At 38.4% G+C, this 21,184-nt stretch overlaps 4 protein-coding genes and 1 pseudogene across 11 annotated transcripts; 1 reads left to right on the forward strand and 4 right to left on the reverse strand.

The window, feature by feature from the left end:
* Nucleotides 1-52: 52 nt before the first annotated feature.
* Nucleotides 53-3,836, reverse strand: LOC112467270 (probable cytochrome P450 304a1). Its single transcript, XM_025035818.1, has 5 exons — nt 3,171-3,836; nt 2,602-2,853; nt 2,248-2,420; nt 755-1,024; nt 53-423 (listed from the first exon to the last, which is right to left on the reverse strand). Exons 1-5 carry the CDS (start codon nt 3,259-3,261, stop codon nt 130-132), a joined length of 1,080 nt encoding a protein of 359 aa, XP_024891586.1. The 5' UTR covers nt 3,262-3,836; the 3' UTR covers nt 53-129.
* A 1,725-nt stretch (nt 3,837-5,561) lies between these two features.
* Nucleotides 5,562-7,184, reverse strand: LOC112467269 (annotated as a pseudogene).
* Nucleotides 7,185-7,947: 763 nt separating this feature from the next.
* LOC112467267 (probable cytochrome P450 304a1) lies at nt 7,948-12,070 on the reverse strand. The gene is made up of 7 exons (XM_025035816.1): nt 11,980-12,070; nt 11,423-11,674; nt 11,068-11,240; nt 9,815-10,084; nt 9,158-9,447; nt 8,450-8,706; nt 7,948-8,324 (listed from the first exon to the last, which is right to left on the reverse strand). Exons 1-7 carry the CDS (start codon nt 12,068-12,070, stop codon nt 8,146-8,148), a joined length of 1,512 nt encoding a protein of 503 aa, XP_024891584.1. The 3' UTR covers nt 7,948-8,145.
* A 770-nt stretch (nt 12,071-12,840) lies between these two features.
* Nucleotides 12,841-16,217, reverse strand: LOC112467268 (TELO2-interacting protein 2-like). The gene is made up of 6 exons (XM_025035817.1): nt 15,957-16,217; nt 15,055-15,788; nt 14,853-14,981; nt 14,617-14,778; nt 14,334-14,540; nt 12,841-14,240 (listed from the first exon to the last, which is right to left on the reverse strand). Exons 2-6 carry the CDS (start codon nt 15,592-15,594, stop codon nt 13,968-13,970), a joined length of 1,311 nt encoding a protein of 436 aa, XP_024891585.1. The 5' UTR covers nt 15,595-15,788; nt 15,957-16,217; the 3' UTR covers nt 12,841-13,967.
* Nucleotides 16,218-17,179: 962 nt separating this feature from the next.
* On the forward strand, nt 17,180-21,151 carry LOC112467265 (abl interactor 2-like). 8 transcript variants are annotated; one of them, XM_025035809.1, is made up of 6 exons: nt 17,351-17,575; nt 17,859-18,312; nt 18,373-18,524; nt 18,948-19,271; nt 19,369-19,623; nt 19,703-21,151. In XM_025035809.1, the coding sequence occupies exons 1-6, from the start codon at nt 17,467-17,469 to the stop codon at nt 19,864-19,866; spliced, it is 1,458 nt and encodes a 485-aa protein (XP_024891577.1). In that variant the 5' UTR covers nt 17,351-17,466; the 3' UTR covers nt 19,867-21,151. The 8 variants fall into 8 exon arrangements, with proteins under 8 accessions (XP_024891581.1, XP_024891578.1, XP_024891579.1 ...); XM_025035813.1 differs by lacking the exon at nt 17,351-17,575 and adding an exon at nt 17,180-17,258 and having other exon boundaries at nt 17,859-18,524; XM_025035810.1 differs by lacking the exon at nt 17,351-17,575 and adding an exon at nt 17,229-17,317 and having other exon boundaries at nt 17,859-18,524.
* The last annotated feature ends 33 nt before the right edge of the window (nt 21,152-21,184 follow it).

A 21,184-nucleotide genomic window follows, 5' to 3' on the forward strand; every position in this document is an offset into this window, starting at 1 on the left:
TTAATTTGCAGTTTTGTATATCCATTGATAAGATATTTTATATATATATTAACATTCTTGTTTTAGTTATTTATCGGTAATATAATTAAAGAGGAATTACTCTGTCTCCCTCGAGTGTACAATAATAACTCACTGTTTTCTATCTTCCCACGTGACCAGTCGTCCAGTCCCGACAACATTATCTATCTCATTTTGTATTTTTTTCATAACTCTGGGATGGTGCATCACGTACTTGATAACATGTGTAATAGTGGTTGGTACCGCAGAGGAAGCGGGAGCCATCATATCAATTAACAAAATGATTAATTGTTCTTCCGTGAAACTATCTAATTTATTCTCCTCCTTCAATTTCTTTAGATATCTATCGACAAATCCTCGGTCATCATTCTCGGTGAGAATAGGTTTATGGTACTCTATATATTTCTACGGAATAAAATACAATCATATTTTTTAACTGAGGTGTTTATTTAACATTCATGTTCCATGTTTATTAATTCCATCAAAACTGAAAATTGTTAAATATTGATACAAAAATTTTAGATTTATCTAAAATTTATTTTAAAAAAGGCTTGCTTATACTGCAAATTCTTCTCGGTTTGATATAAAAATTGAATATAAATTCTAGCCGATAAAGCGCTACGCGATTTAAAATTTTGAAAACATACGATTTAAACATAGTGATTTAAACGCACTCTTGGCAATCGAAATTCGATGCGTGTGAATTTCGATTATAACTATTTGCCAAACCACTTACCCTGATAATATCTTTCATTATGTTGTTTGCCTTTATGTGGTTTTTGTAGCCAAACATATTACCAAAATGTTTCAAGAATGGTCGCTGAAAAATCGCCCCTCCGGTCGGGTCGTTCGCTCTTAGCAGCATTACAGCCGCACGACAGAGACGTCGCGGGACATCGTGCTCGTTTCTGTTAAATCTGTGACCGAACACAATATTCCATATGTTGTTACCCGCCGGTGCGTACAGAATGTCCGGAAAGAGCGCCAAGTTGCCCTTTAGAATTTCCTACGAATAATGAAATCCCTTTTTCTTCATTTTTCTCCGCTAAAAGATTTTTATATATTTTACAACAAAGCAAAACGCGCGCGGCGGGTGAAAAGGGCGACACGTGCACGAACATCGACGACGGGTCACCAGTCAGCGCGTGAAAACGTCAAACTCGCGGCGACGAGGGATGGTTCAGCGACCTACAGGGGTAATGGATTGCATCGTCCTTGTTTTGCTCGTATACCAAACAGAGTCCTCAAAAGATAAATGAGATAGCAAATGCGCGAACTGTCTCTATGATCTGAGGAGATTTCTAGAGGAGATCTGATTAATCAATATTCGGTCGTTCAAGAACGTAACTGTCAAAGTGTGGTATGTACTTTGTTTTCTTTGCCATGTGGTGAACCGCGACGAAGAATCTGAGAGAAGAAAATCTGTTTTGTTCTCCAAAATCAATAAAAATATAAATTGTGCATTAAATAAACTATTACTTATGTAATTTTCACTGAAAAAAAACATGCTTTGCACAGGACCTACGGTTTGCGAAAAGATGTTACGGATTTGACTAGAAAAAGACGGATATCGGCCGTGAACACCTGCTGTGCTTCTTTCACTTGCGTTGTGCAGTCCATACAGCGGTATAGGACGATAAGATGGTCAGACCCCGACTGGTAGAGGCACAGAAGCGCGTGTATAACCCGGCCGTTTCGAATTTCGAACCCAGTTATTGATCGGATTCATTGTTTACCAAGAAGTGTGTAGACACCGAAATAATGGATCCAGATCTAGATCCGCTATATACAGCTATCGCAGGAAATAAAAAGAAGAGAGGAAATAGCGCTCGACAAGATCCGGGCGTATAGACAGCACCTGCTGCAGATGGACGTACGCGACGAGCGTTTGTTAAGATCGGCTGAGGAAGACTTGAACGACATGACGCCGGCCGTAAGGCCTTACACCGAGGAGGAGGTGCGTGCGCGGGACCGTATTCTGGAAAAGATCGCGCTGTACGAGTAAGCGCGAGGGTGAAACGTCTTCTACCAGATGCTGAAGCTGGTGGACGAGGGCACGAACTCGTTGGCGAAAATGTCCATGGTCTTAACTGTACGGAATCTATAGTAACGGCCACAGGACAAAAGAAGACTGGCATATCGGGTAAACGCGGCGTTTCACGACGGGAATATACAGACGTCGGTGGTCGTCTATATGATCGAGACAGCTTCGATTTGTCGCGACCGCACCTTCTCTCCATCGTAAGCGGGTCCGCTCTTGAGTATTTCGAGGAATAGGGACATCTCGTCCATAATCTCGCTCTCGAGCTTCTCCTGGCGTCGACCGAATCCAAAATCACGCATGTGGCGAAGAGCGAATCTCCTTTGTTCCTGCCATTTTTCGCCATCGATGAAAAATATACCTGCGTGTAATTTGACTGTATTTATTATCTCATTGTAAAAGTTCATTATTTACACTTTAATTATTGTTATCGCGTAAAATGTCTCCAATCTCGAAGAAACATATAATCATATAGAATTATATTGCGTATAATATATTGCATATACAACGAAAAGTGAACAAATCATTATATATTTCATTACCTAATTCCTTTCCGAAAGCTCGATCCATTATAAATTCCGCATTTGTAATTCGCGCACTAAATTCATCTCTTGTGAGAACTTCTTTTATGCTGTCATAATCGTTAACTATTACTGCAAAGAAATCACCCATGTAGCAGCTGATAATCTTCGACTTTAGTTTCTTCACGTAATAGTCAACAGTTAAGTGTGGAAATTTATAATTCCCCCACAATAACATCCAGTAAGATCCTCCTATTGGAATTCTGATAATACCTATCTCGCAAAAGTTCCATAAAAATAAAAACGATTATTCAAAATTCGTTGAAAACTTAGACAGAAATCTTTTTACACAATAGAGACATTTGTTAAACAGTTAAGAATAATTTAAAATATAATAAAAAAAAAGCCTTTTTTAATAATTTGAGTTAGAAAGAGAACATTTAATAGTAATAATAAATAATAATAGTAATAAGTAATAATAATAACAATAAAAGCAGTACAAGATATTCGATATTCCATGTCTGAGACTGAAAAAAATTGAAATTGAAAAAAAAATAATTTAGTATTTATACAAATCTAATTTATCTTACCTGGAGGTGTATTAGGCGGTTTATCGTAAGCAAATCTGTATAGTTTATATGTCACGAGGAGCACAAGTATCACGACTAAGAGCGGCGACATGATTTGGATGGAACGAACAGTAGATACTAAATGAAAGGTTCACAAATCTATTCGTCTCTTAATCGCAGACGAACTACGCAGCAGTAGCAGGCGGAAAACAAGATATAAACTGCCAGATATACTTTGTCCTCTTGTAAAATTCCTTTTTCAAGTGTTATTGCTATTTGGTGATAGTCAGTACAAGTAATTAGATAATGGTCTTTCATCAAATGAAATAAGATAATGCCAAGATAATTTTCTGGGTACTGCAAAATAAGAATAACAAAGGTGCAGATGTTCGCAATTAAAACCAAAGAAATTCCAAAATTGGCAAAGTTACACTTTTTGTTTATTGCAAAAATATCATAATTTTTTAACGGTTCAACTGCAAACGAAAGGAAAATCACTACAATCAACTACAAACAATTATAAAAAAGACTGCGCAAGCGGCAAAGTTAGGTCTTAACAATTTTTTTAAATTGTTGTTATTTTTGAACGGTTCGATTTCAAACGAAACGAAAGGCACTACAAACTACAAACGATTCTGAAGTAGACTGCGCAAGTGGATTTGAGATATCTCAAAGTCGGGTACGAGTTATTTTTATAATTTTTAATGTATTTAACTACAAACGAAATTTTTGTTACTACAAATAACTACAAAAATGCTAACGTTTTCTGTAAAAAAAATTAATTTTTCGAAAGTCGGATACCAGGTTCACATAGGTAGAGATGAACGTTACTAAATAAACGTTACTAAATAAAAAACAATCTTTTCTGAAAAACAAGTGATTAATCTAAAAGTATAAATTAGGTTGGCCAATAAGTCCGTGCGGTTTTTTACTTATAAATTTATAAGTAAAAAAACCGCACTGACTTATTGGCCAACCTATTAATATAACATAGAAGATACATATAAAAAAACAATCCAATATCTATACTAATATATAAAATTCTTACGGGTGGTGTATGTTTAAACACATTATTAACTTAAAAACTAATCAACCAAATCTTAAGGAGGTTCAGGTGCTACAAAAAAATGTGCAGCCAGCTTTATAAAATTTTAAATAGAATTATGTGAATTTTTGGGGAATTTTTCATGGTGACGTTGACTCCAAAAGTTGGACTTTTTAGCATAAGTTCTTATGGGAAATGACATATTGCTCACCTTCAGAATGAAATAATGCAAGAAAAAATGCGAATGATAAGGAAAGAAAAATATAAAAATGCATATGTAACTTAATAATTTTTCAAATAAATGGAGGATCAGTAAAAGAGTTCTTTCTTTATAAATTTTTGAATTTTTTGATAAATGTCCGTGGTTGTTTTAACTTCCGCCAATTTCGAGATATCGGGATATTTATAATTCGATTTTATTATTCAGCCTTTTCTACCTCTATTTCATATATAATTCTTTACGATTTGATTGATCAGGAAAATCTGAACAGGAAAAGTCACCAAGTACGATTCTTTTAAAGAATTTAAAATACTGGGGATATCACTAAAAAACGCATTAATAATATATAGTACCTCATAAATGATGTGGAAAGTTACCGAAAATATATATTTATGAATCATATATTGGTGGATAAGATTAGCTAGAACACAAATGTAATAACACAAATAAAGTCTTTTAAAAAAAAGACGCCCGGGCAAAACCCCGGATAACCAGCTAGCATTATATATATGTCAGAAGATAAATGCTATATAGCTTTTGCAAAACAGATCCGATCTAATCTAAATATATATGTAGGATAAGATTACAGAACATAAGCATAAAGAGATAGATCCAACTAATTATTACATAGTAATAATAAATCACATTTTTCACAGAAAAAGACAGAAGAGATATCCGCTTTCTTTTGTTTTTTTAAGTTAACTCTCATGTGTAACTTTCAGATTAATTGTTTTATCAACCGAACTCTGTAAGCAAACAATCCCAACTGAGATTTCCACGGCACATATAACTAAATATTATAATAATTTGAAAGAAATAACTTGTGCTTTGGAGATCTAAAGACAAAAAAGTATAATGTAAAAAGCAATTGGACGATATCTGATTACATACAATTCAACATTTATATATTGAGTTTTACAAGTTACATAAGTTAAATTGCAGTATTATCCGGACAATTCTTCAACTATTACACGATTACTCAACAATCATTATTAGTCACAATCGATTAATTAAGAAGTTGCATGTGTGCGCGATCTCTCGTAGGAGCTCGATTTTTTCGCAATCATCGCAAAGAGCTAATAATTAAAATAAATGTGTTCTAACAAATAAAACGTTTACTTTACAAATAATGTATATTGATATATCTTTACATCACAAATAAAATATATAAGTACCTATTGCGCTTTGCTTTTATCTCTGCACTACAGAGGTTTACACGAGAATATAATATTTCTATCAGCGCATTTTCACACAAATTATATAGAATACATTGTATATACAAATATGCGACTGTCGGAATACTGATGTCTCTGTCAGATCGAAATGCAACTTCAAGAATACCGTGTAAAGCGGGGCACAGTGTGCAGCCACTCGCAGGCGGAACATCAAGAGAAACATCTTTGCGGTCTAAGTAAAAGGGAAACGCAAACTGAGATCAATATCTGTTTTACTTCATATTTACTTTATATTGTATGTGACGTGGGGTTTACTTCATATTGTGGCGTAGGATCGTATTTTAAGATTGTACCTCTAATGTTGCCTTTAATGTCCTTAAATCTGTATGATGTTCGCAGTATTCGGCCAGTATGCGAATGAGCGCTCCACACCATTTGGCACAGCTTATACTTATTATAATGAGTTGAGGTGAACTCAACATGTATATACATGCCGTAATTCAATTTTTTGTTCGAGTTCCATGTTCTCTCGTGCAAAATCCATTTGTAACACGCTACGGCTGACGGATAAGTTTTCCAGGTGTCTTTTAGTAACTTTTAGGTCTTAACGTTAACAACAAATCGCGCAAATTCTCATTCTCCGACAAAAATTGGGAAACGCTCTGACAGAGTACAGATCACAAAAACTAGCAAGCAATTCTTTGGAAATAGAGACATACTCGGCTGTATTCCAAATGTTCTTTTCGCTGTGTTCTCCAATGAGCAGCAAGAGGTTCATGCTAAATTCTCTAACCATCCCCGTGGCATTGTTCAGCTGCAAGCGTTTCTCTCTGCAACTATTGGAAATATGCAGCATAGACCTAACGTTACGCAAGTTTCTCTCCACAACGAATCTGTACTCCCTGAAATCCTCCTCCTCGCATGGACGCTCCACCCCGACCATCTTCTGCGGCGCAAAACTCCACGAGGAATTATCCTCGCAGAAATCGATTCTAATTTTTAGGGTTTCCAACTCCTTCAGCAAATCGTCCATTTTTGCGGATATCGGAGACCGATCGAACGACAAGTCCTCGCGCTCTCCTGAGTCAATCCTTTTAGACGTAATTTAGGCGACGATCACCTTGCGAGCTACTTTTCAGAACGATCAACCGTCTCGGTCGTTTGGAGAACATTCTGCCGGGCAAGTCTCAAGAATCTCGAGCCGCCGTCGGTTGCCAAGTTGGCCGATCTGCGAACAATCGTAGGCGGACCGTCCTGAGTCCCGTGGCGGTCGGATTTCGGTTTCGATTTCGCGAGAGCGATCCGTCGCGCGTCGGACCAAGAAATCACGAGTATCACGACGATCGCGATGACGAACTCGACGCGAGATGCGTCTCCGCGTATTCGCTGTCTGAAGAACCGTACTTACCAAGACTGCACTGGCTCGGACGTCCGTCGGTCGGTCGATGCACCGCGACGCAGTTGAAGACGCACTCGGACGCGGACGTCGGACACGAGCGGGCGGTTGCGATCGTCGCGAGCTGCGAATCAGGACTTTTCTAGTGGAATGCATAGTTCACTAATCATTTAGATAAAAGCAGACACATACAAAAGCTATGTACAACGGATATATTCACGCATAGGTCGCTGAATTTCTACTTGATAGGAAGTATTCTATTGGGCCAAAGTGCATTTCTCTGTACATAAAAATTCGAATCGATAGTTTAAAAATTGAATTAAAAATGTTATTAGAATTTTTATGAAATTTTATATGGAATATTTTGTCTCGATTTTCATGTCAAGATACGATATTGAAGGTGAATAATGTATATAATACTGGCCCATCGAGAATAAAAGTATAAGCGACATAACATTCTCTGTTCTCAAGGGTTTGAAACACAGTAATCGCTTGATTACAACGGCAATTATAGGAGGAATTATTTGTAGCTGTGAATCTCAAATTTTTAAAAGATATCGTACTGTTGAAAAAAAACGGCGTTTTTTTAAGAATATTCTTATTTTTCTTTCTCAGGTAATTACACATGTATTAAAGTGATGCTGTTTACTTAAAGTCACTATTTGTGACCCGCTATCTTTATGTAGCATGTGTTAAATCATCGTCAATTTTTCTCCGCTTCTACTCAGTAAACGCGGCAGCATATATTATATTATAAAACACGAAAAGATCAATTTTGTTGTAATTCTTCGTGTGGCACGTTGTAATTACTAGAAATACGTAGTTTTCTCTTTTCCAATTGACCTAACGATAAGCGCATTTAAACTGCGCATTTCAATTATCTTAATTAAGTTAATTTCGCAACTCTGTCGACAGCTAAAAAATACATGATAAGGTTAAACTAAATTAATCGTACGCGAAAGTTTACCAACAAACATGTTATTATATTTTTATCAAAGAAATTTTGTCTGTTATCAAATGCATGATATACATGTTTTCCATATTGGTGTTATGTAATAACTTCTAATTTGCGCACTAATTGACACAAAAGGACAGGACGTGATGTGCCTATTATACTTATACTTATTTGAGATTGCTTATTATCGAGAAAATAACGAATATTAACGCAATTCTAAGCGTATCCACAGCTCTTTGGGAGTGACGATCAAGCCCGGCAGCTTATCTTGAAGGCTTGACGGCTCACCCTCAACGAAGAAGAAGTTAAAATTCTGTAACAGAAGAGCCAATGTCCCGAACAAGGTGAATCTGGCAAAAGTTTCTCCTGCGCACAGCCGATGACCTACACAAAAGTATAGAAATAAATTCATTATTGTTATTATTATCATTAAATTTAATCTGATAGATGAAAAAATTCAGCAGAATTTGCTAGATTTCACTAGATCACGTATATGTATATCGACTTACCGGCACCGAAGGGGAGTGAAATATCTTTGCCTAATTGACCGTCGACCTTCAGAAATCTTTCCGGTCTGAAAATTTCAGGTTCGTCCCATAAGTCGGGATCATGATGCATCGCCGCCAAGTTAGTGTAAACTGGTGTGTTCGCCGGTATCTCGTAGCCTCCTAATGTGGTTTTTTGCTTACACCTGTGAATTACGCTAAGAGGTGTGGCTGTTTCAAGTCTCATTGTTTCTCGTATTGTCGCCTCCACATAGGGCAAACTAAAACAAAATGAGAATGGATCTGTATTGTTGAACATGGTATAATTGAAATTGAACCTATGTTAACTTTTGAAAGTGATAGTAATACTTTTTATATAAAAAAATCTGAACTAATCTGAATTGTTTTATATATAAAAAAAGTAAACTGTTTTCCAGTTTATTATCATGCGTATTGTAATATTTCTTGCTTTCTTCTATGCCTATGCATTTTTTAAATGTCATAAAACAGCTCACGTTTTTTAATTTTGATAAGAAAATATGCGTATTGCGATAAATTGGGTTTCTTGCAACCTTTCCTTTTTTTAGTGAAATGTAAAACAATATAATATCAATAGGATAATGTAATCAACAAGATAATTAAATTAAATTATTGACAAACATGTTTTCTTAGGAACCGAAATAAAATTCTTTTTTATTATTCTGTCTCCTCGAGTGTACAATAATAACTCACTGTTTTCTATCTTCCCACGTGACCAGTCGTCCAGTCCCGACAACATTATCTATCTCATTTTGTAATTTGTCCATAACTCTGGGATGGTGCATCAAGTACTTGATAACATGTGTAATAGTGCTTGGTACCGCAGAGAAAGCGGGAAACATCATATCAATTAACAAAATGATTAATTGTTCCTCCGTGAAACTATCTAACTTATTCTCCTCCTTCAATTTCTTTAGATATCTATCGACAAATCCCCGGTCGTCAGTCTCGGTGAGCGTAGGTTTTTGGTACTCTATATATTTCTACGGAATAAAATACAATCATATTTTTTAACTGAGGTGTTTCTTTATTTAATATTCATGTTCCATGTTTATTCATTCCATCAAAACTGAAAATTGTTAAATTAAAACCTGCTAAGTATAAAACTCGATATTGATACAAAAATTTTAGATTTATCTAAAATTTATTTTAAAAAAGGCTTGTTTATACTGCAAATTCTTCTCGGTTTGATATAAAAATTAAGTATAATTTCTAAGTAAACCGATAAAGCGCTACGCGATTTAAAATTTTGAAAACATACGACGTAAACATAGTGATTTAAATGCACCCTTGGCAATCGAAATTCGATGCGTGTGAATTTCGATTGTAACTGTTTGTCAAACCACTTACCCTGATAATGTCTGTCAATATGTTGCTTGCCTTCATGTGGTTTTTGTAGCCAAACATATTACCAAAGTGTTTCAAGAATGGTCGCTGAAAAATCGCCCCGCCGGTCGTGTCGTTTGCTCTTTGCAGCATTACAGCCGCACGACAGAGACGTCGCGGGACATCGTGCTCGCTTCTGTTAAATCTGTGACCAAACATAATATTCCATATGTTGTTACCCGCCGGTGCGTACAGAATGTCCGGGAAGAGCGCCAAGTTATCCTTTAGAATTTCCTACGAATAATGAAATCACTTTTTCTCTATTTTTCTTCGCTAAAATATTTTTATATATTTTACAACAAAGCAAAACGCGCGCGGCGGGTCAAAAGGGCGACACGTGCACGAACATCGACGACGGATCACCAGTCAGCGCGTGGAAACGTCAAACTCGCGGGGACGAAAGAGGGTTCATCGATCTACAGAGATAATGGTTTGCATCCTTGTTTTGCTCGTATATCAAACAGAGTCCTCAAAAGATAAATGAGATAGCAAATGCGCGAATTATCTCTGTCTCTATCTATGCTCTGAGGAGATTTCTGGAGATCTGATTAATCAATACTCGATCGTTCAAGAACGTAACTGTCAAAGTGTGGTAGGTATGTACTTCGTTTTCTTTGCCATGTGGTGAACCGCGACGAAGAACTTGAGAGAAGAAAATCTGTTTTGTTCCAAAATCAATAAAAATATAAATTGTGCATTAAATAAACGTATCACTATTACTTATTATGTAATTTTCACTGAAAAAAACATGCTTTGTACAGGACCTACGCTTTGCGAAAAGATGTTACGGACTTGACTAGAAAAAGACGGATATTGGCCGTGAACACCTGCTGTGTTTCTTTCACTTGCGTTGTGCAATCCATACAGCGGTATAGGACGATGAGATGGTCAGACACCGGTAGAGAAACAGAAGCGTGTGTAGACGCCCGGTAGTTTCGAACCCAGTTATTGATCGGATCCATTGTTTACCAAGAAGAAGTGTAGACACAAAAATAATAGATCCAGATTTAGATCTTCTATCAGGTGCTGAAACTGGTGGACGAGGGCACGAATAACCCGTTAGGGTAAATGTCCATGGTCTTAACGAAATCTGCAACGGCCACAGGACAAAAGAAGACTGGCGTATCGGGTAAACGCGGCGTTTCACGACGGGAATATACAGACGTATATCGGTGGACGTCTATGATCGAGACAGCTTCGATTCGTCGCGACCGCACCTTCTCTCCATCGTAAGCGGGTCCGCTCTTGAGTATTTCGAGGAATAGGGACATCTCGTCCATAATCTCGCTCTCGAGCTTCTCCTGGCGTCGACCGAATCCAAAATCGCGCATGTGGCGAAGAGCGAATCTTCTTTGTTCCTGCCATTTTTCGCCGTCGATGAAAAATATACCTGCGGTGGTATTTGACAATATTTATTACTTCATTGTAAAAGTTCATTATTTACACTTTAATTATTGTTATCGCGTAAAATGTCTCCAATCTCGAAAAAACATATAATCATATAAAATTATGTTACGTATAATATTTTGCATATACAACGAAAAGTGAAAAAATAATTATATTTTTCATTACCTAATTCCTTTCCGAAAGCTCGATCCATTATAAATTCCGCATTTGTAATTCGCGCACTAAATTCATCTCTTGTGAGTACTTCTTTTATGCTGTTGTAATCGTTAACTATTACTGTAAAATAATCACCCATGTAGCAGCTGATAACCTTTGACTTCAGTTTCTTCACGTAATAGTCAATAGTTAAGTGTGGAAATTTATAATTTCCCCACAATAACATCCAGTAAGATCCTCCTATTGGAATTCTGATAATACCTATCTCGCAAAAATTTCATAAAAATAAAAACGATTATTTAAAATTCGTTGAAAACTTAGACAGAATTCTTTTTACACAATAGAGACATTTGTTAAACAGTTAAGAATAATTTAAAATATAATAAAAAAGAGCCCTTTGTTAATAATTTGAGTTAGACAGGAAACATTTAATAGTAATAATAAGTATAAATAATACTAATAATAAAAGTAGTACAAGATATTCGATATTCCATGTCTGGGACCAAAAAAAATTAAAATTGAAAGAAAAAATAGTTTAGTATTTATACAAATCTAATTTATCTTACCTGGAGGTGTATTAGGCGGTTTATTGTAAGCAAATCTGTATAGTTTATACGTCACGAGGAGCACAAGTATCACGACTAAGAGCGGCGACATGATTTGGATGGAACAAACAGTAGATATTAAATGAAAGCTTCACAAATCTATTCGTGTTTTAAACATACAGACGATTGAGGCCATCTCAGCGATAGCATGCGAAAAACAGAGATATGAACTGCCAGATATACTTTGTACTAATTTAAAATGCATTTCTCAAGTGTTATTGCTATTTGGTGATAGTCAGTACAAGTAATTAAATAATTTTTAAACGGTTCGACTTCAAACGAAACGAAAGGCACTACAAACAACTACAAACAAAATGCTAACGTTTTCTGTAAAAAAAATTAATTTTTCGAAAGTCGGGTGCCAGGTTCACATAGGTAGAGATGCACATAGTATGAGAACATGATATCAAGAGACACGGTAGTGTCTCGCGCCAAGTACGCGCGAAGCGAGACGCACAGTGACTCTTTTACGCGATGATAATAGACATTGCAAAAGAGCAAATCTAACTGATAATTGACGTCAGGAAATAAACGTTACTAAATAAAAAACAATCTTTATACAATAATATATAGTATTATACCTCATAGGTGATGTGGAAAGTTACCGAAAATATGTATTTATGAATCATATATTGGTGGATAAGATTAGCTAGAACACAAATGTAATAACACAAATAAAATCTTTTTAAAAAAAGACGCCCGGCAAAACCCCGGATAACCAGCTAGTATTATATACGTCAAAAGATAAATGCTATAGCTTTTGCAAAACAGATCCGATCTAATCTAAATTTATGTGTAGGATAAGATTACAGAACATAAGCATAAAGAGATAGATCCAACTAATTATTACATAGTAATAATAAATCACATTTTTCACAGAAAAAGACAGAAGAGATATCCGCTTTGTTTTGTTTTTAAAAGTTAACTCTCATGTGTAACTTTCAGATTAATTGTTTTATCAACCGAACTCTGTAAGCAAACAATCCCAACTGAGATTTCCACGGCACATACAACTATTTATCGACAAAAAGGTGCATATATTTAATCGACTACTAATTGGCAATAATTACATAATTCTCACGACGTTTCGACCCAGGAAACGAACATTTCCGTCGTCCATAGCGTTAACATTAATTTGCTTGCTGTTCTGTGATATAATGTAACTCAGCGAGCATGAGACGAACCGGTGCCATTGGAAAACATTCTCTGCCACTCTTGTGAAAATCTCATGAACTGTTGACTGAGAATCGTTTGACGATGGTACATTTTCATCATCAGATCACTTGAGAAGGACCCGAATCCTGGGTCGAAACGTCGTGAGAACTATGTAATTATTGCTAATTAGTAGTCGATTAAATATATGCACCTTTTTGTTGATTATCATTGGCGGAACAAACATTCACTTCTTGATAAATATATCGACACCTTTACTTACAGTTCTTCGAATTTGAAAGAAATAACTTGTGCTTTGGAGATCCAAAGACAAAAAGTAAAATGTAAAAAGCAATTGGACGATCCGATTACATGCAATTCAAAATTTATATATTGAGTTACAAGTTACATAAGTTAAATTGCAGTATTATCCGGACAATTCTTCAACTATTACACGATTACTCAACAATCATTATTAGTCACAATCGATTAAGAAGTTGCATGTGTGCGCGATCTCTCGTAGGAGCTCGATTTTTTCGTAATCATGTATATATATCGCAAAGAGCTAATAATTAAAATAAATGTATTCTAACAAATAAAACGTTTACTTTACAAATAATGTATATTGATATATCTTTACATCACAAATAAAATATATAAGTACCTATTGCGCTTCGCTTTTTATCTCTGCATTATAGAGGTTTACACAGAGAATATATTTCTATGAGCGCATTTTCACACAAATTACATAGAATACATTGTATATACAAATATGCGACTGTCGCACGTCTCGTAAATTATTCGAAATACTTGATATCACCGCCCTGGCATACGACCGGCAGGCTACTGTTGAGTACCGAACGCATTCGATCGTCATTAATTACAGTATAGCCTACATTCGGCGATAACTGGTATAACATGCAAATGCAATCCTCCAGATTCTGCATGATCGCTCGATCGAATACTGGTGTCTCGGTTAGATCAAAATGCAACTTCAAGAATACGGTGTAAAGGGGGGCACAGTGTGCAGCCACTCGCAGGCGGAACATCAAGAGAAACGTCTTTGCGGTCTAAGTAAAAAAGAAACGCAAACTGAGATCAATATCCGTTTTATTTTATATTTACTTCATATTGTGACGTAGGATCGTATTTTAAGATTGTACCTCTAATGTTGCCTTTAATGTCCTTAAATCTGTATGATGTTCGCAGTATTCGGCCAGTATGCGAATGAGCGCTCCACACCATTTGGCACAGCCTATACTTGTAATGAGTTGAGGTAAACTCAACATGTATACATGCCGTAATTCAATGTTCTGTTCGAGTTGCATGTTCCCTATCAAGGTAGAGAGAACTTCATCACGTGTTGTCCACTGTAAAAGTGAAAATTATGATAGTATTTAAGATTGAATTGTAAGTTCTAATCTCGTGAGTGGCTCAATAGATTACCTCAAATAGATTTATGGTATTATCCCAATGTTCCATAGTAGCTAAAAGACTTGCCATGCAGGAATACAAAGGAATAACGTATCTCACTTCCTTTTGGTGGGTTAAATGTTCCAAAGCATGATAAATCAGTTTAGCATAACCAGAGTCTATCAGCCCTTTTTTCTGAAATATTTGTTGAGTGAATATATACATATTAAGATATAGTATATGTGTGCGTAAGAATAAACTCTTGTTACCATGTAAGAATGCTGTATAATCTGGTAAATACATTCCAGGCCTATTACTACATTATCAGGGAAATAGTCATCGAGAATAATTAGTGCAGTGGGCAAAACATCTCCGATATAATTAAACAAAATTGGTTTCTGTGTGAGAAGAAAAGTATATATGTAATTAAATAATATACAAGATAAGAATCCGAATAAGGACTGGACTTACTTCTGCCTCGTGCAAAATCCATCTGTAACACGCTACGGCTGACGGATAAGTTTTCCAGGTGTCTTTCAGTAATTTAGGTCTTAACGTTAACAACAAGTCGCGCAAATTCTCATTCTCCGACAAAAATTGGGAAACGCTCTGACAGGTGTACAGATCACAGAAACCAGCAAGCAATTCTTTGGAAATAGAGACACACTCGGCTGTATTCCAAATGTTCTTTTCGCTGTGTTCTCCAATGAGCAGCAAGAGGTTCATGCCAAATGCTCTGACCATCCCTGTGGCATTGTTCAGCTGCAAGCGTTTCTCTCTGCAACTGCTGGAAATATGTTGCAGCATAGACCTAACGTTACGCAAGTTTCTCTCCACAACGAATCTGTACTCTCTGAAATCCTTCTCCTCGCATGGACGCTCCACCCCGACCGTCTTCTGCGGCGCAAAACTCCTCTGAATCAAGTCTATGCATGGTGTCCACGAGGAATTATCCTCGCAGAAATCGCTCCTAATTTTTAGGGCTTCCAACTCCTTCAGCAGATCGTCCATTCTTGCGGATATCGAGACCGATCGAACGACAAGTCCTCGCGCTCTCGTGAGTCGATCCTTTTAGACGTAATTTAAGCGACGATCACCTTGCGAGCTACTTTTCAGAAAGATCAACCGTCTCGGCCGTTTGGAGAACATTCTGCCAACCAAGTCTGAAGAATCTCGAGCCACCGTCGGTTGCGAAGTTGGTCGATCTGCGAACAATCGTGGGCAAACCGTCCTGAGTCCCGTGGCGGTTGGATTTCGGTGTCGATTTCGCGAGAGCGATCTGTCGCGCGTCGAACCGGGAAATCACGACAATCGCGACGAACTCGACGCGAGGTGCGTCTCCTCGTATTCGCTGTCTGGAGAACCGTACTTACCAAGACACTGCGCCCGGCTCGAACGTCCGTCGGTCGGTCGATGCACCGCGACGCAGTTGGAGACGCACTCGAATGCGGACGTCGGACACAAGCGGGCGGATACGATTCTCGCGAGCTGCGAATCGGGACACTCACGGGAACAAGGGAGTATCCATATTTTCCGTAAAATAGGTAGGTACACGGGAACGCGCAGCACCCGAACTTTGGGTCGAAATCATGATGTATTTATGATATAAGTGGTGTGTTACGTTTGTAATTCGCACGATATCTCGCGAGCGCCGCGATCGATACGTCCAGTCGCGATCCTTGCGACCCTCGTTCGAGATCCAGTTTACCAACAAAATTAAGGGGAGCACACACTTCTACACAACGCATACGGCGTAAAGGCCATCGCACACAAACGTGCATAGGCTGCATAAGCATAGCATAAGACCGCTGGACCACGGAGCATCTTATGTAAATCAATATAGCGACTTTATGCTGGATGCTCATTGGTTTAGCGGTCTTATGCTACGCTTATGCTAAGCTATATGCATTTTGTGTACGATGGCCTTAAGTATAAGAAAATTGATTGGTCCATATGTACATGTGCATAAGGAAATAAACCAATCAATTTTCTTATGCTGACGCATTGCGTTGTGCAGAAGTGTGTGTTCCCCGCTTTAAGCAGGGCACACACATTTTTCGTAGAACGTAACAGTAAGGTTTCGACCAATCGCGTTGCTCGATTCGGCCGTCTGTAACCTTAGAAGTAAGAATTGAGCAACGCGATTGGTCGAAACCTTACTGTTACGTTCTACGAAAAGTGTGTGTGCCCTGCCTTAGGGCCCGGACACACACTTTTTCGTAACAGTAACAGTAGGATTTCGACCAATCGTGTTACTCGATTCGGGAACGTACGGCCGTACGTTTTCGAATCGAGCAACGCGATTGGTCAAATTCCTACTGTTACTGTTACGAAAAAGTGTGTGTCCGGGGCCTTATGCTGGGTCTACAATGCGAGTCGTAAAGTCGTGAATCGCAAAAATTGACCAATCAAAGTCGATTATTCTCCTCAAATTCGACTGTGATTAGTCAATTCTTGCGACTCACGACTTTGCGACTCGTATTGTAGAAAGAAGCAAAAGAAGAAAAGAATATACCCGACGGTATCGATTGTATCGCGACGTGCACATGCATCACGATACAATCGACTCGAGACTCGACCCTCGGGGCCTCGACTGCATATCGCTCGCGCGCGCACGTGTCGCGGCCATCTTATACCTCCGTACGCTTTTTTTTTACATGAATTTCGGGAGCTCGGTAATTATGAATTAATGAGGCTGGTAGTAGCTGGTAGTTGCGAATAATGGATGAGTACCGTTAGTTGATTTTCTACTCCTTGTTTTTTTCATCTCTAGACCGGTCATTGTTGCACGCAAAACGCAACAAAACCCTTCCCCGTCGCGTTGATCGCGATCGCGCGAGCGGAACGTTAAGGCGATGTGTTGGTGTGTACGCGTGTGTGTGTATGTGTGTCGGTCTGTCCATCTTGTCTTCTATTTCCCTTCGGACGCCGCGCCCCTGTCATAATCTAATTTTTCGACCCTCTCGACCGCTCCCTTCGCTTCGCGAGGAAGGTGATGAGTATTTTCATTGTCGGGAATTAACCTCTTCCTCTTTGCACTCGCGTCAGAACCGATTAATGACCCAACTTTGTGAGGATGCGAATGACTGTTCGAAACTATAAAACCGTCAATAAGTATATACCTTTTGCCTGCGCGTGATTGCCTTTACTTTATTCAATTTGTACTTTATTTTGTAACACGTTGTGCGAAACTAATTTCATGATTTTCATCCATGTTGAAGTTCCCCACACGTGTAATATCTGTATTATTTCTCTTTTCTACCGCCTGTGAAAAGGATCAGGATCCTATTGCGTGTCGTCAGGGGTGGGCAGTGATTCTGAAGTCATGGCAGAATTGGCGGCACTCCTGCGACATGAGATTCCCGAGGGGAGGAACAATCTGGCCGACAGCCACACCAATCTCGAGAGGGTGGCGGAGTATTGTGAGGCGAACTACTTCCAAGCTGAGAACAAGAGGATCGCGCTGGAGGAGACGAAGAATTATACCACGCAGTCGTTGGCCAGCGTTGCATATCAAATAAATACCCTGGCGTACAACTTTCTTCAACTGCTCGACCTGCAGACGTCCCAGCTCGCCGAGATGGAGAGTCAGATGAACCATATCGCGCAGACGGTCATGATTCACAAGGAGAAGGTCGCCAGAAGGGAGATAGGGGTCTTGACGGCCAACAAGATGACGACTCGCCAGTACAAAATCATCGCTCCCGCCAATCCGGAGAAACCAATTAAGTATGTCAGGAAGAGCATTGATTACACGATCCTAGATGAAATTGGGCATGGTGTACGTAGCTGCGGTACGCCGCGAAGCAAGCAGAGAGGAGGTAGTCAAGGCAGCGTTCAGAGCTTGGGTGCTGCTTCTACAGGCTCGGGCTTGGGCGCTGCTATGGTAGGACCTGCTCCTACTACCAAACCACCCACGCCACCTCAAACAGTGAGAACTGGTAAGAGTTCTACATGTAAATATATATTATACATACAGAATGTTTGGTAGTTGTTGCTACAAACGGGAAGATATTTCCTTGTCTTTGTATATCGTTTACGCGGACAATCCATAATTGTGCCCAAACATACTGTATGCATAGGGTGTCCCAGGAACGTTCTGGGACACCCTCTATAAGCGCTAAGAATTGTACAAGTGCTACACAAACATGTAAAGGTGTACTTTTTCAGTTGCGGTTATAAAAAATTAAAAATTTCGCTAACGCAAAGGTATTTACTGCTTCTTGGCCGCATGTGTGTCTTTTTTCTTTCTTTCAGCTTCTAAATGTTACACCAATCTATTTGTCACGTTTAATGTTATATGTGTCTCGCATTAAATCTTGCTAATACGGCGAATAATGATTCGCAACGTTCTCTGTGTATAGGAACATTGAGTAAAGGCTCGCGCGAATATAGGACTCCGCCAGCGGTAGCCCCACCACAAGTTCCTAGCCATTACGCGCCCAACTATCCACTTGGCCATCCCAGGCGAGATCGCCCGGGATATAGCACTCTACCATTGCATGCTCATAACACGTCCCACACGAGCCACAATTCCAATCATAATGCGCATGCCAATACCATCAATCAACACACTATGCCGCAAGTGGGAACGGTGCATCCCCTGCAGAGTCATCCGCAGACGCCACCACCGGCACCGCCCAGCGTCACCGCGGGCTACGTGCAGGAACAGCATAACAGTATGCCTCGTAAGTGACAAATGATATAATTAATAACGATAATGGAGGTGTATAATGTTCATGCATATCTTCATATCATATTGATATTTTTCGTCACACATCGTAGCTCCACCTTCACCTTTGGTCGGTCTAGGCGGCGATATGACGGAATACACCGGACATCACACCCTGCCGCACAGATTATCGCATCAAATTAGCCGTGGTAGCGGTGCGAATAGTCCACCCTTACCGCCGCCGCCACCACCGGAGCAGGAGGAACATCCGCAGTTTGGCAGACCGACCCCATCTGGTGCTATAATGCCGATCGTGCCGGACGAGGAAGACCTGCCCGGATGGGTGCCGAAGAATTATATCGAGAAAGGTAGAATTAGTTTTCTGTCATATTGTTAAACATCCAATTAGTAACGCGATAAGTAATAATATAAAAATTGTAATTACAGTGGTGGCTATTTATGATTATTACGCGGATAAAGAGGACGAGCTGAGTTTTCAAGAGAGTTCTGTGATCTACGTGCTCAAGAAAAACGATGACGGATGGTGGGAGGGGGTGATGGACGGTATAACTGGATTATTCCCAGGAAATTACGTCGAACCATGCGTATAACTACATGCAATAATTGGTTATATCAAAAAACTAACGGAAGACTGCAATTTTTAAGCATTTATCATATATGTACGTATTATTAATCGCATTCATATTAATCTATACTAATATCTCGATCTTGAACAAAAGTTATTCTTTATCTCGCTTTTCGTTCGAGCAAACATTCGAAACTATAATTATGAGCATACAAAAAAAGAAATAATCGAGGCTCATAAATCGTAAAAGACATAACTTTTGTGTTATAGTATTGTTTTATAATTTATTGACAAACATAAAAAAAAGAGTTCAAGCCTGTAAGTGCAACGGTATATGGGTGGTGTCGTATAAACGTAAGTTAATCAACAATAGTCTGCAAGGGATGCAATGGACGGTGCAGAGATCGAAATATCACAAACTTCCTTCATAAATCATTATAGATTTTGCATTCTCCATCACTTACTCTATGTCCTCGATAGTGCGAGATATCTTGCCGCGCCTATAATCGTGCGAAATGTCGAGTGGTGAACAGCGTTATGTTAAGGGGATCCTAAACCAAAGGTCGAACTCCCGACGGGAAAGCACTCTCATCTAAACGGAATTAAAATGGTCGATAATTTCGATCGTTTTATATGTTACCGGTTTATATCTGTCCTTTTATAGACAAGGATAGACAATGTTATAGTACCTATATACCTACATTACACGATAATAGATGTACACGCATAACTTTTTTGTTACGGTTCTAATCCAAACTCTGAGAACCGTATGATATTTCTTGATGTAATTCACCTTCCACAACGGTCTTATATTGTAACAACAAAATTGTGGAATTTTTATATGAAGCAAATGTCACAAGTCGATGTCTTATTGTCTGCATGTCTGAAATTATTTTCATTCTCGGTATAAAATCGACCGTCATGGAAAGCATTAGCGCATATACTTTAACTTTAGCGAAGGATTTTTTTTAAATCTATAAAGCCAATAAAAAGATATGCGTTTAGTAAAAATGTCGGTATTAGGAGACGGCTTTAGGATCCCCTTAACGTGTAAGACGAAAATATGTACGGTATTTGATTATCGAGAAAAATCAGTCGAGCGAGTTCCGAATCAAACACTGAAAAGTTAAATTTTTATATTAATGTAAGAAAATTGTATTTTTCTGCATCTTTAGCATTTCCTCGAGTAGATATGGTAGATATCGAATTATATAGCAATGGAATTATATTCTATATTTACGTATCCCCATATATGTACATATATCTATGTGTAAGATTACACGTTGCAATAGAGATCTTTATCTCTGGGATCCGTTTGCATTATTTGCACGCTTATGTCGGAA

This window comes from Temnothorax curvispinosus, unplaced genomic scaffold, assembly GCF_003070985.1.
Source record: "Temnothorax curvispinosus isolate PA1 unplaced genomic scaffold, ASM307098v1 QBEX01017110.1, whole genome shotgun sequence".
Lineage (NCBI taxonomy): Eukaryota > Metazoa > Arthropoda > Insecta > Hymenoptera > Formicidae > Temnothorax > Temnothorax curvispinosus.